The sequence below is a fragment of the Antedon bifida genome, chromosome 1 (genome assembly GCF_963402885.1).
Source record: "Antedon bifida chromosome 1, ecAntBifi1.1, whole genome shotgun sequence".
NCBI lineage: Eukaryota > Metazoa > Echinodermata > Crinoidea > Comatulida > Antedonidae > Antedon > Antedon bifida.
In genome coordinates, this window is record NC_136226.1 from 25,316,857 (window position 1) to 25,334,753 (window position 17,897).

The window sequence follows — 17,897 nt, forward strand, 5'->3', positions numbered from 1 at the left end:
GATCCCGATACCAACAGAATGGAAAAACATTTCTTTAAAAAGGATTCTACATTTTTTTAAAGTACAGTAAAATAAACTTTCTGCATAATTATAAAATTGTAATACAGTATTAACATTCAAATCACTTTAAAATAGTACAATAATTTTAGTATTAAATTTTGTATTTTAATATATTTAATTCTCCATGAAACAAAACACATTTAGCCAAAATACAAATTACTTTTCAAGGCTTGTATTTTCTTGTTGCAGTAATCATCTACCAACTTCAAGGTATTAAACTTAAAACTTCTTTCGGTAGCATCAGGAATTGGCGAGAAATTCTCTGAAAAACACATTTGATTTTAATTTTATTTCATGCATCACAAATGTTGAAATAATAATAAAATAAAAATACAGTAGAACCGTATTATCTGGACCCAATAGGGTTGTCCCCTTATTAGGGGTTGGGCGTAGTGTTAAATCAAACATTACTCTTTGTTTCTCAGGAAAGAGTCCCCATGGGGTGGCCCGTTTGAATAGGTGTCCCAAAAAAGGGGGTTCAACTGCATTTTATACAAACCAAACTATTACAGAACTCCTAACTTGTAAAAATAAAAAAATATCGGGAGGATTTTTGAAAGCATGTCCAAACTATAGAAGGTGCCATAATTTGATTTAAAACTAAATTAGGGTGCTATTAAAAAAATAGAAAGATACATTATTGGCAACTATAATAGTAAACATGGGTATTTCATGGCGTACCAAAGGCAGAAAATGTTGAGAATATTGTATTTTAGAAGGAAGTTACACGAAATATCGGGAGACTATCGCCATTATCAGGATATTTTTTAAACTTTATCCAAAATATCGAGAGAAATTATATTTTAACGGGAGATGACACAAAATATTGGGAGACTATTGCCATTATCGAGAGAGTTGGGAGGTCTGCTATTAGAATACACAAATTAATCAATAGTAAATGTTTTAAAACATGTAGTACCTCTTAGGTTTTGCTGTTGATGGGGGTGTTGGTAGTAGTGCAGGGCCGACGCGATTACGGCTGCCAGACCTTTCACGCTTTTTAACAGATTGTCCTTTACTGTTACTTTCGATGTTTCTATGACTAATGCTACGTCCTGTTTGTGGTCTGCATGCCTTTAGAAATATCAAAATAAACATGTTTATAATAACATTGCATATGAGTAATATGAAATTGATTTTAGAAACTGCAACAATGAACACTTTTGCCATATACTTATGTTTAAATTTGTAAATTAGGTTAGATCAAGGATTTGAACCCATGCAAGCCACATTCTTGTTTACCTTTGCCTTGATAACTGATAATACGTCTTGCACTGGTATAAATATGCCATGGTTTCTGTGACACCAGAAGTAACGTTTGCCGTTGTGTATGCCATCGTGGTGTCCATCTAAAAGTAATAAAATGTTTTCTGTGACAGAAATTTTTTATTGCAATGTTGTCTCTGTATTTGTATTCTCCTCTGTAAGGTATTACTACTGTATTATATTACTCCAAACTACATGGAATCATTTTAATGTATTTCATGTGAAATGTAGTCTAGTTAGTATTTGCCTGGAAATACAGTAATACTCCGGGGTGGACATGCACAGTGTTGAGATCTGTGCGATTAGGAAAATAGGCGTTACTGATAGCCTATAGACACACTTGGACTGTCAACTAATTCGGTAATATAAACATTACTTAAATTAAATGCAATGCTGTACAGTATTCAGTTGATAATTATCGATAATTTTCAAACTTTAGAGGTGACCTGAGCTGATTCGGCCCCCCTTGATTCCGCCCATGATACTACAAATGTATAGTATATTGTCAGGCATACTAAATCAGAACTTGCATATGTATTTTATAACATATTACTTACGTGGCTCTTCTAGTTGCAGACCAAGGTAAACTGTGGTTTTCGTATTGCCATTGCCGTGATTTAAAGGTCCAATATAACGTATATGACCAATTCGACCTCCTCGAATCACCACCCTGTCGTTTAACTCTACAGGTACACTACAACAAGACAAATGTTTACATTGAAATTATTTATATGTGGTACACTTGATCACAATAATTACTCCAGTCTATTAATTAAAGATGTATTGTCCCTTTGACTAATTCCAAAAAAATAACAGATTTTGAAAAAAGGTGGGTCATTTTGAAGTATCATAATAGTTATTAACTATCACCAAAAATTTGTCGAAAAAAAAATCATTTAACTGAAATACAGACGTTTTTTTGTTAAAAAAATAACTCTGACTTCCAGTCAAAGTTTTCGATCAAAACATACCCCATAATGAAACGCGCTTGTTTGGCTATTCTGTATGCATAATCATAAAACTTCCTCACGATCTGTGTGAAAATACCTTCTCAACCGTGACGAGTTGTAATTAATCCTAATTAGCATATGCATAATGCGTACTCATGGTTTGAAATCTTTGTTTACTTTTGCTCGCGACGATTTTCCAGACGAAATGTAATCAAACTAATTTACCGTTTAATTACGTAAACTTGTTGCTTTTGGCTCAAATTTTCGGCTTAAAGTGAATAACTTTAATATTACTTTGATATGGCCAATTTAAATTTAGAATATTTTGACCTTCATTTTTATGTGGTTCAAGGGACAATACATCTTTAAGAAAACTTTAAATACCTATGTCCGTTGCAGCGTTTGGATCGATGTTCTAGTGCAAATGTATCAGCGATACTTGCGCTAGAGTTTGTGTCGTCTTCACTTCTTACTTCTTTATTTTCTTTACACTTTGCACAATGACAATTGCAAGAATGTTGCAAATTACTAAAAAAAAAAATCCCATCAAAGCATATTTTATTTTATAATATTCTGTACTGGCGTTTTGGCTTCAATATTATGAAAACAACTGTTCTATAATGATTACACACAATTATTATTATTATTACACAATTAAACATACCTGCTTGTCTGTGTTACTAACGCTAAATTTGATTGGCTGCCTTTTTTTATTTGAGGAAGACTAACCAATGACAATTCCGAACCAAAAGATTTTCTTGTCTCATCAATGACGTTTATCTCGCAAGCCATCTCGCATGCTGTTTCATGAACTGTTTTGTGAGACATTTCATTAGATTGTTCTCTTTTTATCTACAAAAGAAAATGGTAAACACAGTTTGATTAAATTTTCCAAGAGTTATAGCGTATTATGCCTAGTATAAAAAAGCAATAAATTTAATTTAAATTAGTTTTTAAATGGTTTGTAGTTTGAAGAAACTGCTATACTAAATGCAGCCGAGCTCGTCATTGACACCACCCTAGCCGGTCTTGGTCACATGCCCAAGACTTTTTTAGTCATTTAAATTTTTTTAAATTATTATATGCTTCAGCTTTACGTTTATCTGCTCATCAATTTTACTTTGGTATTATCTTTGTCTTTTGTTTATTTATTTATATTTTTTTCTTTTATTTTTTTTTGTAATATTTACTTGTCACAGGCCATCCCAGCACAAGATTTTCCTCTTCTTGGGATTGTGCCTACATCTTTATTTTAAAAGATCAATGTGTTTTTTTTAAACTAATTTGTCTTACAAATATAAAACTTTATGTGACAAAATGGTAGTGATAGTGGTAGTGATATGAAATCATCGTGACCATATATGGTTTGTCACATAAAGTTTGATAGTGTACAGTAGATAGATAGAGGTTAATGGACAGTTTTCAACATTCATTGGAGTGAGCATAAAACCAACAAGGAGCTCTACGGTGATCTACCAAATCTCTCTCAAAAAACCAGAGAGAGAAGGAACCGATTTGCTGGCCACTGCTTTAGAAGCAAGCAAGAGCCTGTGTCAGAACTAGTAGTCTGGAAACCAAGACATGGGTAAAGGAAACCAGACCACCTCTTTTGTATCCAGACGTTCTAAAGATGGATACTGGCTTGGATGGAGCAGAAGTGGAAACAGCTATGACAGACAGGAAACTTTGGAGGGCCATGGTGGTTTGCGGACTCCACTCGCCATAAGTCAAGTCAAGTCAAATGTCTTTTGAATCGAATTGGATTATCTGTATACATTCTTCATAAATAGCTTACTTCTACTTTTTCATGTTCCTTCTCTTCATTTTCTTTTACTTCACGATCCTTCAGCTGTAATTTCAGCTTTTCAATTTCTTGTTTTGCTACTTCTAAATCTTCCTCTAATTTACTTTGAAGTTTACAATCTATAGAACAAGAAATGCGTTAAATTGCAGGTTTTTTGTAACTACAAGTGGAGGTTGTATTCATAGGAGCGTGGTCTTTACCGTGTATACTATTACACTTACCAGCCCTTAATGGTTCAGAGTGATATGGATGAGAAGGCTCAACAATAGTCACGGGGTCACTGTCTTCATCCTCATCCTCATCCTGTTGATGGAAACTAGTGTCACATTCTACCTGGGTTTCCTGGTAGATAACAATAATAAAAATATTTTTTTAAATTATAAATTACAAAAATCTAATCTTTTATGCCTTAAAAGTTCAATTTGACTGCCTGTTTTTCCCCTCTACTCCCCTCCATTCATTTTATATCAACCCCAAACTGGCTGTCTTTCCCCCAGACTGTCTTTTCCCCAGCTCCTATTCTATCTGGGATTCATCAACCTCAGACTTACTGTCTCTTCTATGTTGTCAGGTATAGTATGTATTTCTGCCCTGATGACTTGTTGGTGGTCATATAGATCGTTGGATTCATTTGTTGAATGACTGTTTTCCTTGGATTGTAGTGATGATAAGCTCTGCTCTAATGACTGTGAATTTGGCGTTGAAATGTAAGAAGATGCAGGGCTACACTGAGAACACACTGATTGTACCTGAATGTGAAAAAAAAACTTTGAATTAATAATAATAATAATAATTATTATTATTTATTTATTTGCATTTTGCAAAAAACAAGAATAAAATGTAACAAATAATAAAAGTAAAAAGTGACAATTAAATTGAATCGCATTTATAAAATGCAAGAATGTAAAAAAGAGTTTTAAAACAGCCGAGGCTCTTGGCATTTCTAAGAGAATTCCAAAGTTTAGAAGCAACGAATTCAAATGCACAATCACCTAGGGTAAATTTTTCTTCAAATTATTGAAACTCAAAAAGTGAAAGTCCTATTATTTTAAGAATTATAGTCAGCTGATACAAGAAATTTTCCACCAAAAAAAATGTCAAAATTTTCCACCAAAAAAAATTTCAAAATTTAGAACTAATATGGGATTACTGTAAAAGAAAGAATTAACACGACTTCCATCCAAATATAGTACCAAAAATCGCAAATCAGTCGGTTTTTATGAAGCCACGCCCTAACCACTCAGTCATTTGACTCAAACTGCATAACAATTGCATATTTTCAAAATGTGATGAGCACGTTTACTCTTTTATTTCATGATAAAATATTAATTTTTTTTTAATGGAATGCACATCTGTTAAAACTAGGCCATGTACATAGAGTGAGCGATGACTGTCTGCTATTCCGACAGCTTAGATTATAATGATTAAGTAAAATATAAACTTATTTCCAAATTGATTATAATAAAAAAAATGATTATATAAATAAAATGCACCAAGTGCTAAAATGGTTCACTCTACAGGGTAAATAATGTACTTTCTGGTATATATATTATACAGATATTGACTGCTGAGAGGTTAAATATAAGATTTGACATCCCCGAGGGAATGATATTTTGTTCGAGGGAATATATATTTCCCGAAGCGCTAGCGAATCACCAGATGTTCAGCATTTCATGTATGAAAAAAACATCTTTCTGATGCATATGTAAGTTTGTTATATAAATAAATTTTATATATAATGTTATTTACTTTTAATTCAAATATGTATTTTGTAATAAGTAAAAAAAAACATTTTAAAAGGGAAGTCCATAACAAAAAAAAGTAGGTCTAACCATGGAGGAAATATACAGTATATATACTGTATATTTCCTCCATGGTCTAACATATGTAGAAATACAGATTATATTATTATTTTCTATTTTTATTAATTATGTTGTATTTTATTATTATTATGGCAACTCCAGGCATGTATAGATTAGAGAATTGTTTAATTAAAATAATGACACTGATATTAGAACACAGTATGATAATGTATATCTAATGTAAATCAGGTTTGTTTACTTGCTTGCTATTTCTTTGCTGTATTGTTTTAGTTAATTTACATAATTCCTCAGGTGAAGATTTCTTTTGTTTCAACATTCTTTGGTCTTTGGTGCAACTTAGTAGAGACATGACCACTACATAGACAACAACAACAACTTACAGGATATATAAGATCATCACATATTGTTTTGTGCAAAGCTCAGCCTCTATAGTAAGTGTATAATATAATTTGTAAACCTTATACAGTATTTCTAATGATGTTTAGCTTGTATTTTTGCTGTAGCTAGGAGTTAGTAGTGAAAGCAATAGCATTGCATTACAGTACTATAGACTATAATTAATCAAGTAAACTGTAGGCCTCCTTAGAAGTGGCAAGTAAAGAGGGGTTCAGCCTCTACATCTTTACAAATGATTTGGCTGTACCATGTGCCCTTTCAAAAATAAAATTTACATTACATTTAGGCCATTAAAAGTGATCCCAACCTTTGGGCTGAGCTCTGCTAACAATAGTTATCTTCCTATAGTACCTATATCTCATGATACTCCTGCTATCCGGTTATAGACACATTGGTATTAGGTGTTGGGGTTTGGGACAAAATGAAAATTTTGTCTGACCTTCAATCATACACGTGCATCAAACTTGTTATAAAATGAAATGCGTTCATAAAAAAAAAAATTGTGATCTGGTTATAGTCCATTACATACTATAGAAATCGCTTTACATATTAAGTCATTTGCGAGTACATCCACTAGTTTTCATGGTAACAATTCTATTTCTAGTCATTGTATTAAAAAAGTACTGAGGTCAAGGGTTAAATTTAGGTTGCTACGGTAACATACATTCCATCATGTTTACCTAAACTGGCTGATACCGTATGTTACCTGAGGTAGGAAAGTAAAGTATCAACCTGAGGTAGGGAAGTAGCATCTTTAATGAGATTAACATCATGTGAAATGTAACCAAATTAATGTGGCGGTGAGGGGTACATTCAATCATCAACTGCAATTTCAAGCCACAACCCCAGTGAAAAACATTTTTAATTTGTCAAATATGGTGGTATTATAGGTGGTTGATATTTAAGGTTTTGTTTAGTAAGGGGTTTGCCTGGAGCCTATAAACCTTTACTGGCAAGGTGCCCATGAGTATTAAAATGTCTAGGCCTACCCAATCACAATCCCCTGTAGGGATAAACGTTGGAGGTGTGCCTCTGCTGGGATTAACCGATCTTATTAAACCTATTTATTATAAAGAGGTAGAGTCATAGAATATTACCTAATAACATATGTTACAAATGCCTGTTACATAGATTATCAAACCTCAAATGAATTTGACAAACTATCATGAAAGTCTGGTTTGAAGGAAATTGTTTTTTTGGAGGTGTGTCCCATAAGATCTAACCAATCTTAACCATTTTATATGAAGGTATGTCTCTTTGATTCATTGCATTAACATTGTGCAAATTTATAGCACAAATGTTGCAGTAACTGCAAGAGATTACCCAGCCTCAATTTGACTCTATTCATACATTTTTCTACACAATATTTATAGATTTGTGAAATTATAAACAAATATAAAAATGTAATCTTCATAAAGAAAGAGTTAAAAAATCCTGTATTATTTCATTAATTTTTATCTTTTGGTAAGCTTTTAATCAAAAACATTATTGAACTTTAGCAGATGTTTTAAAAATATTCTAACTTGGCAATTTGTTTTGGGATTTCCCCTGTAAATACCAAAATCACTCAATATTATACCTATTCTTTTCTTCTTTTAATAATAATAATAATATAATGTATTTTTACCCAATCTCATTTTTGTGGTTATAATAGGGGTGGATAATAGGGCTAGTTATTAGGGGGAAAATGTTTATGCCATTCAGTGTACAATAATCCAAAGGCAAATTACTGACAACAAATGACAATCACATGGGTATCATCAGTGGCTGGATCTCAAAATACAGTAGTCTAATATTTTGGCCACATTCCCTAGAATGTTGAGTATGTCTATATCATTTTGAATAGTGCTTTTAAATTCTGAAAATAATAGTTTAGATTGTGTATAATATGGGAACACATAGTAGTTTTATTATTGTATATTCAAAGGCGGTATTAAATGTGCCGGTCTGCCGGTATTGCAACATTTATCAGCTGAGACTGAGACAATAATGTCATGAACAGCTGTTAAACCACACATAATTCACAATTTAATGCTTCGACCCTACTGCACTTAAGGGAAATTCTAAAATTAAGTGTTTTTCACTAAATACTTTTTGAAGATTCCCGTAGGAATTTTTCAGGCAACATGTACATATGTAGGACATATTTTTACTATTGGTGTAACCATAAGAAAACTTACACCAAATAAAACTAATTAATATGATTATCATACTTTATTTGGTACAGTACTAATTTATAGGTTATACAATCAATAATGCAGTAGTTGTGGAAATCTTACAGATGTATTTTGTTGTTGATGCTTTCCATCGGAGTTGACTGGTGGTAGGGTAGGACTTGTTGATCGGCTAGTTCTCGTGCTAACTCTTAAGCTATGGAAACTCCGTAAATGTTCAAGTTCTCGTCTCTGTTTCTCAACAGTTTGTTCCAATCTGAAAAGGAAATTTGAGATATTTTTTTAGATGATCATTCTAACTCCTTTTTTTTTGCTGTCAATGTTTTTTCTATAAATGAATCAATTTTCTAAAATGACAAAAACTGAATAGATTATTTGTATGTTGGTTGATGCATTTAGTTGTCATCTACACTTGTATGAAACCGATATAAAGATAAATCAACTGATGATGTACCGTTTTTTCGCTCGCATCAAACCAGCAACATCTGCACATAGACGAACCACTCCTTTGCGAGTACCGTTCACCACAAATGTCACTGCTTTTGAAGCAACATCTTTGTCCTCAACTAGACCTTCAATTTCTTTCACATTATCTATAAAATATAATGAACACATAAATACAACATTTGATTTTTAAAGGTGTTTCCTCAAAATTTAAAATAGCCTATGGGTTTGTTTTGGCTTCTAATGCAGAGTTGTGCAAACCTTTTAATTTCGCAGCTTAAAATCCTTTCTTTGTCTTACAAACAGTATCAACAGAAATGTAGTTAAAATGTTTTATACATATTTACTTTGCAGAAGATTTTTTGTTCATTTGGTATTAAATATAATCTGAAAACCAAATGTAAACCTATGACAACAAAGCAATTAAATGTGGTTTGTGGTTTGTATTATGATAGTCTTTTTAGTACTATGTTTTCCTTCCTTCACACATAGGAGTAAGACTGGTGTGGTAAGGTAATCCACAAATTAAAATGCCAAGGTGATTACACGTACAGCATTAATTTTATTAATCAATTGCGTGTTGCATTTTTAATTTTTGCATTTTACATAGCCATGATGGCTGTCTCACTCTTTTGGGGGTTTTTTTGGTACTTTTTTTCAATTTTTTCTAATTGTTGAGTTTGATTCTTTCTTGAAATTCACTCTGCTTTTAGCCAATGTTACAGTGTTTAAGTTTTTTCACCCTACTGTAAACTATTCATGTGCTTTTTAATCGAACACCAGGGAGTGGCTAGTTACAATACTGACATTAGTTTGCTCTGTGGCGTTGTTAAGTTGGGGTATGTAGCTAACATACATAACGGCCAAGGACGTGGCTTAGTAGTGAGTGGACTTAACACCACTGACAACTTCACACGCAAAGGTATAGGTTATGCAAGGCATACGCCATCTTACTGTATGTCGTACATGTGAACATACCCTACATTTTCCTAAATGCTGCTACCTAAAAGTACATTTACAATTTAACATATGTATGGTATTCATACTGTCCTATTTAAACACAATATACTGATATCATGTTACCAGTCACTACAAAATTTAATTAGTTTCTAACTTAACAAGAAATAATCACCATATAAAAAAAACACTTAAACATGAAAACAAAAATCTTAATCTAAATGTTTGTTGGTTACATGTACAGTAACCTTTCGTTATTTAGTTCTGACAAAATCATTAGGAATGTTTAGTATCGGTGACACGCCTCTTAACTTCCGCATCTCATCAACATCTTAGTAGGGGAGCATGAAGTGCTGTTTGCCTGAAACATTATCAACACAAGCCAGTGTTTTCACATTTGCCATATACCTGTTTTAAATTGCATGATTCACAAATTGTTGCATCGTACGCTTTGACGTCATGACATCAATGAATAACAGTGGGAAGGTTTCTTCAGTGTAGAGAGCACAGTATATTTATTTTTATCCAGTAATAAAACTTTCAAATTTAGTTTAGCATTGAATTTAACTTTATATTTAATCTTTTGCAATTAGTTTTCTAATATGTGCATGGTAGGTGTAATAACCAAATCTGCTCAGGTAGCATTGTTTTAAATGATATTTTTGGTTTATTGAACACACTATGTTTCTAAAAGACCATATGGGATACACTCAACACTGCTGGCTATACAAACGATTCTCTAGGTAATATCCCACACCCTTTTTAACGAAATGATAACATCACATACTGTATGCTGCATAAGATGTAGAAATATACATTTACTGTATGTACTTGACCTTAGGAAATTTAATGCAGAACTACCCTAAGGAGTGGCTCAGGTTTACAAAGAGCTATTTTTCAATATGTTCAGCTATGTTTGTACTTTACTATCCATAAAAATGTACCCTTATCTAGCAATCAATGAATTGAATAGTTCTGCTATTAATGTGAAATAAGCATACAAAGTTACCAGCTATTACTCTGTTTTGATTTTCTTTGATTTTATGTATAAAGTGTTTTATTTTGGTTTTTTTAAATTATATTTTATAGTTTCACAATACAGTTAATTTCAGATATTCATCGTTGCCTGAATGACCATTATTATTTTGATTATGTATGCAGTATAGTATACGCTCTTTTTTTTTACCATTTAGTTACGTTCGCCAATTTTATCAACAGGCACAGAAAAAGTTCTAAACTGCCTGGTGATATACTGAAAATTAATTAATAACAATTAGAAACAATATATAGGCCTATAGGAAGAGAAATCTATGAGGATGAGAATAAGCCGCCTCAATCAAGATTCGAACTTGGAACCTTCTGCTTGATATGTAGATGTCCTAACCATTAGACCACCACTCTCTCTTTCTAACGTGCATTTACAGTTCCTTGTGTCAATTTGTAATCAATTCTGCCTTTAGCTTCAATTATACATATTACAGTACACAGAGTTTTATTCCTAGCTTTTGTATTTCTTCAAATACATATGGTGTTTTGTATTTGAATTGGATTTTTTGTGTGACGTGTCAATTTGTAATCAATTCTGTTTTTAGCTTCAATACATATATTACAGTACACAGAGTTTTATTTCTAACTTTTGTGTTTTTTCATTTCATTTCAAAAGACATTTATTTATTCATCTATACATATGGTGTTTTGTACAGTATTTGAATTGGATTTTATTGTGTATGAAATTTAGCTTCCATAAGAATATTCAGATTAAAGATAAGTGTCTTCACAAATCTACTTTCTATTGTGTTCATTTGCCCCAAGTTCATTTTGAAAGCATTGCCATTTTATTCAGGTTTTCATAAAAATTCTAACAACTGGCACTGCAAGATTTGGTTCATTAGTCTTCAACAATAGTTCAATCTGAAGTGGGATGAAATGCAAATATACAGACATGTATACTATTGTAAAAGATTGTAAAAGATCTTGGATAGTTAAATATGATGGATACAAACAATGATAGTGTGCAAATTCAGATACTTTGTAACTTAAACAATCATAATGGCTGAACACTACCTGTATTTACTAATTTTAGTTTATTTCATATTTGTGAGTGACCATTAAAGACACTAAACCTATGTTTTTTCGGCATAAATCAGGTCACACACTACATTTTATGTTAAAATAAATACTATATGGACCTATTGCGATAATTTTTCATCTTTAAATGGTTAAAAATATGAAAAATAAGTTGATTTTAATAATTTAAGTGGCCCGCCACGGAATGATATTTTCATATTTGTGATGTGATGCACCCACTAGAAATGTCTACGAGAGAACTTTTGACGTGAGCTACTTAGGTAGTGCATTGTTTTTCTGTTTTCTTCATAATTAACCTTTGGACGTACAATAAAGAAATGACCTGGTTTAATGTTATATGCATTATTTTTACAAAACTTGCAGGTATAGTGTCTTTAAGATATCTAATGGTCTTCGTTTATGTACGTTTGTTTTCACCACTTACAAACTATAGATAATTATGTATAAATGCATTACGCTGTCTGCTATTTTCAAATATTAATGATTCAATCATTTTTAGCTGACATTTTATGTCCATGGAAAATGTTTCTAAAATATCTAACATTTTTACTCCAGTGTGAAAATTGACATAAGAGAATTTAAGCATTTTAAATTCAACATAACATTTTAAATCAAATGGTATGCTAACTGTAGTTTTTGTTTTTAACCCTTCCTTTTAATCATAAATTGTACTGTGTGTTTTATCATGGTGTCAGATTTTGAAAGTGCGAAACTCGCTGTTGTAGGCCTACTGTTAAATGTATAAAGAAAAAAAGAAATTAAATTAACTAAACCAAATTGTTTCAACATTACTATTTAGAGGAAAAAGAATACCCAAATGTAAAAGAGATTTTAGGAAAAACATTCGAGAATTTGAGTTTGGGTGTAAACCAGTTGCGAAAGCAATTTGGTACAAATATATCTTAGAACAAGGCCAATGAACTCCAATTACGATGAATCTTGTTGGTCATACGAGTCTATATCTCGTAACACAAGTAAAAATAACCCGAATGATAAATTCAGAAATGATTCTGAAATGAGCACCCGTCAATCCACAATGGTAATATAGTGGAGATTTGATAATTAAATATTTAAATCTATAATGATATATAACATTGTCTTTAAAATGATTAGATAATCAAGATAAATATAGGTATATATCCTATTCTCCGAATTATCATTCCCTGGATCATACTACTGTAAACATCTAGTAGTTATAACATAAATAAAACAATGAAGTATCTGTTATTTATCAGAAATAAGTACGTGCATATATGTTTTTTCAGTAATAAAATGTATGCTTTTCAGGAACGGTTTTCAGTTTTAGGCGTCGCCAGTTAATTTGCAAACATTAAACCCCTAAGGGGTTTTTTTATTTCATGAGGACATGGCTTGATTTTCTTATCCAAAAATGATCAAATTATGAATTTATATAAGTAGCAACCCAATAAAAACAACTGTAAAGTCAGCGTAGCTAGACATAACCACAAATCTCCCACAGCTCCCGGTATGTTGGCTACAAAATATGTTGCTAACCAACAACATGACTATAGCCCCACAGAAACATGAATATGTAGGCTACATTTAAAGTGTACAATACTACAGGCGACAGTTGGAGCATCATCTAACTACACGGTGGTATTCATTTTCTACTGTCTGTGCAATTTAAATAGCAATCTCTGGGCTATCTACCATAAACATATTTTTAGTCTACATTTTTTAATTAGATTGTACTGTATGCTTAGGTATGTCAGCCATTTATCACCATGTTTAAGATAAAAACACATTATGTAAAGTGTAAATACCAGGCAGTTTAGAATTCATGTTCTGTGCCTGATGTGTTTTTTATATATACATTTTTTGCGCATTCATTATACATTTGGTGTTCAAACTTTTGTTGAAAAAGCAAAAAGTTTAGAGATTGCAACAAAGTAGGTCTTGCTGAAACACTATCTGACTAAGTATCACAAAACCAATTTGATACAGATAAAATGTAACTTCCAAGGCCAGAAGCCAACATAAAAGACATTTACAATCCAACAAAACACTAAATTAAAATGTGCAGTAGTTGCTGTACCAGCCAAAAAAATTGAAAGGGAGTGAAAACTACAATCAAGAAGGTTGTTGGGTCTCCTATCATAACTAAATAATATTGTAATTAAAACTACTGTGTAGTAGTTTTGCCAACATCTTACCAATATTATTGATCATAATACTGTATTTACAGAAGTATGTGTGCCGGGACTACTGTGTGCTAGTTTATAGCACAAATCTCTACAAATTTGAAGTGAGAAAAAATAGGTTGGTAACGTACTGTAGTTTGCACAAACCATCAGGTATTCACATTTAAAAAATTACTTATCTATGCATAATTCTCTAATACTATAGTTTGTAAGAATTCCATCTGGGCGCAATGTGCTGTATGGTTACAGCTATACAGTAAACATGCATTTTGAAAATAGAATTTAAATTACTGTAACTATAATAAACAGAAAAGTTTGAAACTGAATACATACCTTCTAAAGGAGCATATGCACTTTGGATGTTTAATGACTCAATTTTCCTCATTTTTTTAAAGCAAGTAGTCGTGCAATAACATTTTGACTAATTGACGAGAGGAACATGAATTGCGTGTTATTTTGATTTTAGCCAAATAAAAATAAAATGTAGTGCTAGCGAAATAAGTAGTCACCACAGCTCAACAGGCTTTAATTTGCAGCAGGTACATTTAGTACACACAGTAAAGTGTTTGTTTGCTTTTGCTGTGTTCCGAGCACAACACCGTGGAGTTGGTTTAGAATGCTCCGTGAGAGGCGACCCAGTTTGCCTGGGTCAGGGCCAAAAAATCGAGACACATTGTATCATTGAGATGTTCAATATTATGATTGGGCTAGCAAAACTTGAAGCAAATTTGAAACTCATTATTTCAAAGTCAACAAGCCATGATTTTGTTGGAGTCGCATGAAACCATTAACGAATGAAAACCGACCGATGTGAAGTTAGAGAAATGAAATTTGAAACCTGTCCCAGCTGATCAATTGATAAATATATTCTCAAATAGTTTATCTAGCCCAACTTTTTCAACATCAAAATACTTGAATGTTGTTAACCCCTGCTCATAACATTGCATGTTGGAATTGTAATTCTACACCTACGAATTATTCTAGAATTGATTTGAAAATAAAACTATTCGCTTACTTTTGTATTGTCTTGTAAACATTTCAGAAAGTAATTTTTAATCTTCTTATTGGAAGAATCTAGGTTTTTAAATGTACAATGTCCAACAAAAACCAAGTTTATCATTCTAATTAAATAAACAAATATGGCAAAATTAGTCTTGTGACCCCAATGAAAATACGTATTTTAGTTTTTGGGATATCAATTTAACATTTGATTTTGCCATGCAAACCTTCATTTAACTTGTCTTATCATACTAATTAAACAAATTTGTTTATGTTTATATTGTTTGTACTTCATGACTGGTTAATAAATATAATCAATCAAGAAGATAATACAAATTACTTGACAGGAGTATAAATTGTTATTTGTGAATTAGGTACTGATTGTTTTTGAATCATTGCACATTTATTGTACAATGTCGATTTACTGTACAATACTGTACAACATTTTGTAACAGATTACTGTGGAGGTTTATTTCCTCAATGACAAAGTACTGCTGTTAATATGTAATTTAAATTTTAAGTTTAGTATGATTAGGGTTTGCCATGCCATACCCAGGCTGCATTTTTGTTGTCGCCAAATGGAAACAAAGGATTATAAGCTCTGAAACTCATCCCAATAGACTAAAGCTTCAACATTTGGATGTTTAAAGATTTATTGTCCCCTTGAAAAAATAAAAATGTTTTTATTTTAATATGCCATTTTAATGTCACATAATACTGTCACTTTGACCAAAATTTGGATCGCCAACAAAATTATTACCTGAAAAAACTGTCAAATTGTCTGTAGTGTCAGATAATGGGTTTTTGGTTAAATTTTTAAAACTGTTTATTTTGTAGGTGAAATCATTATTTTTATATAATCGTTTTATTTCCTATGAAAGTAAATAACTTAAAACTGCAAATGACCTATTCAAAGTCTGATTTTTTAAATCTTAATTTTCATGATTTTCGGTACAAAACATGTTTAAACCACATTGCAATAGAATGAGAAAAGCATGCAAATGAAAAAAAGTAGGAGCAGTGAAGGCACTGTTTGCGGGATACTTTGCTGAAGGCAGAGCAAATTGCCCTTACACAGCAGTAGGCAATGGCTCAGATGACAAAGAAATCTGATGACATAAACAAATAATACATAAACATGTTGAATTTAAACCTAAATATAAATTAGTTTAAATTTACTGAATTTCTAATATCTTATAATATTATATATTTTTTCAATTAACAGTCATCTTTTTGCAACTGTCAACAATAAACATAAAGATTTTAAAAATAGAAACTTAAAATACATTTTTCTAACTACTGTACAGTTTACAAGTTTTACCTGAATGTTCCATTTAGTAATCATTCGATATACAATCATATTTTACACAGAACCAGAATCAGACAATCCTGTTACATGATTAAGTCCGTGTGATCTGTGATGATAATTTTGTCAGAATAATTCAGGTAAAACCCATAAATAAAAGCCTATTCTTTGATTTAAATGACTAACAATATGAGAGAAATATATACATACAACAACAAATAAATAATTGTAAATTCTATTGTCAAAGTGAAACTATGAGTGTTACAGTGACGCAGTGAACGGAACATTGGTGTTTTAGAAGAACAAATAAAAGCCAATCAAGCATTTACTCCTAAACAACGTACACAATTCAGACAAACTACAAAACAAGAAAATGAAACAGCTGTATAAATCGAGACTTCAAAACACCGTAAATTATTGAATATGTATTGTCCCCCAAAATACGACAAATAAAGATGAATAAAATCCAACTTTTGAATTTAAGATTCAAGAAATTGCATTGATTCATTGGAAATTCAGTATTTAAATAATAATGGTATATACAGTAGATAAAACAATGAGATTATACAGTAGATCAAATGCCCCTTACTGCAGTTTGGGTTTTTTTTTTTGGCATGGTTGGATTTCCCTTTTTTCATATTTATTTATGTACAGCGCTTAGAGGTTTCACAACATTAGGCGCTATATAAATCCAGGATATTATTATTATTATTATTATTATTATCTAGGCTAAGTTAAAATAGACAATTTTGTAGTTATTCACTTACGCAGAAAAAACAATAATAATGATTTCACTTATAAAAAAACAAAGTAAGTTTAGGTTAAAATTAACATTTAAATGGAATTTTGGTTAATTATTTTGTATTTCAATTATGTTTTTTCAGGTAAATAATTTTTTTTCTATTTAATTAGTAAATATATGTTCGACATTAAAATGGCATATTCAACAAAAAAATTCTTTACAAAATTGTTTAGGGAGACAAAATATATCTTTATCACTTATTGTGTGGGTTTTACTTTAATATAAATTTGGTTGACACTTATTAATATTATTCGCACACTTATTTACTGATATACACTTTAATGTAGCATATAACAATCTGTCGTTTCAATGGCAAGATTCAACTGATTCATTTTGTAAAGAAGCAGAATTCATGACTAACATGCATTGAATTTTGTTGAAGAAATATTGTATAATGGCCGCTAAAGAAAAATGATAATTATTAGCATGATTATTACTATAAGTTGCTTTTCTTCTAAGAATAAAATAGGCCTAGTTATATTATCCAGCAGTCATCTTACAAAAACACTATTTTCTTCATACATTTACATTTTAAATGTTCATACATCAAACACAATGTGAAAAAATGATTTTAAAAATGTATTCATTACTATATTAACTAACACATTTTTTACAAACAAATTTGCTCCATTTACATTTATTGAAGGTTTTTCAAAGATAATTATT

The 17,897-nt window shown here is 31.3% G+C and overlaps 2 protein-coding genes across 2 annotated transcripts in view; one reads left to right on the forward strand and one right to left on the reverse strand.

The window, feature by feature from the left end:
• The window catches only part of LOC144847358 (uncharacterized), an 18,459-nt gene continuing 562 nt past the window's right edge, over nucleotides 1-17,897 (reverse strand). Inside the window, exons 2-12 of the mRNA XM_078703658.1 lie at nucleotides 8,928-9,066; nucleotides 8,579-8,729; nucleotides 4,632-4,829; nucleotides 4,302-4,422; nucleotides 4,072-4,199; nucleotides 2,941-3,128; nucleotides 2,661-2,804; nucleotides 1,884-2,020; nucleotides 1,303-1,409; nucleotides 980-1,134; nucleotides 1-322 (exon numbers count right to left, since the gene is read on the reverse strand). Of these exons, the coding sequence (XP_078559784.1) occupies nucleotides 301-322; nucleotides 980-1,134; nucleotides 1,303-1,409; nucleotides 1,884-2,020; nucleotides 2,661-2,804; nucleotides 2,941-3,128; nucleotides 4,072-4,199; nucleotides 4,302-4,422; nucleotides 4,632-4,829; nucleotides 8,579-8,729; nucleotides 8,928-9,066 (1,490 nt within the window). The 3' untranslated portion in view covers nucleotides 1-300. The remainder of the gene's footprint in view (nucleotides 323-979; nucleotides 1,135-1,302; nucleotides 1,410-1,883; nucleotides 2,021-2,660; nucleotides 2,805-2,940; nucleotides 3,129-4,071; nucleotides 4,200-4,301; nucleotides 4,423-4,631; nucleotides 4,830-8,578; nucleotides 8,730-8,927; nucleotides 9,067-17,897) is intronic.
• The window catches only part of LOC144835557 (uncharacterized), a 24,624-nt gene continuing 12,781 nt past the window's right edge, over nucleotides 6,055-17,897 (forward strand). The window contains exon 1 of the mRNA XM_078690641.1: nucleotides 6,055-6,334. The gene's annotated coding sequence lies outside the window, so the exon portion shown is untranslated. The remainder of the gene's footprint in view (nucleotides 6,335-17,897) is intronic.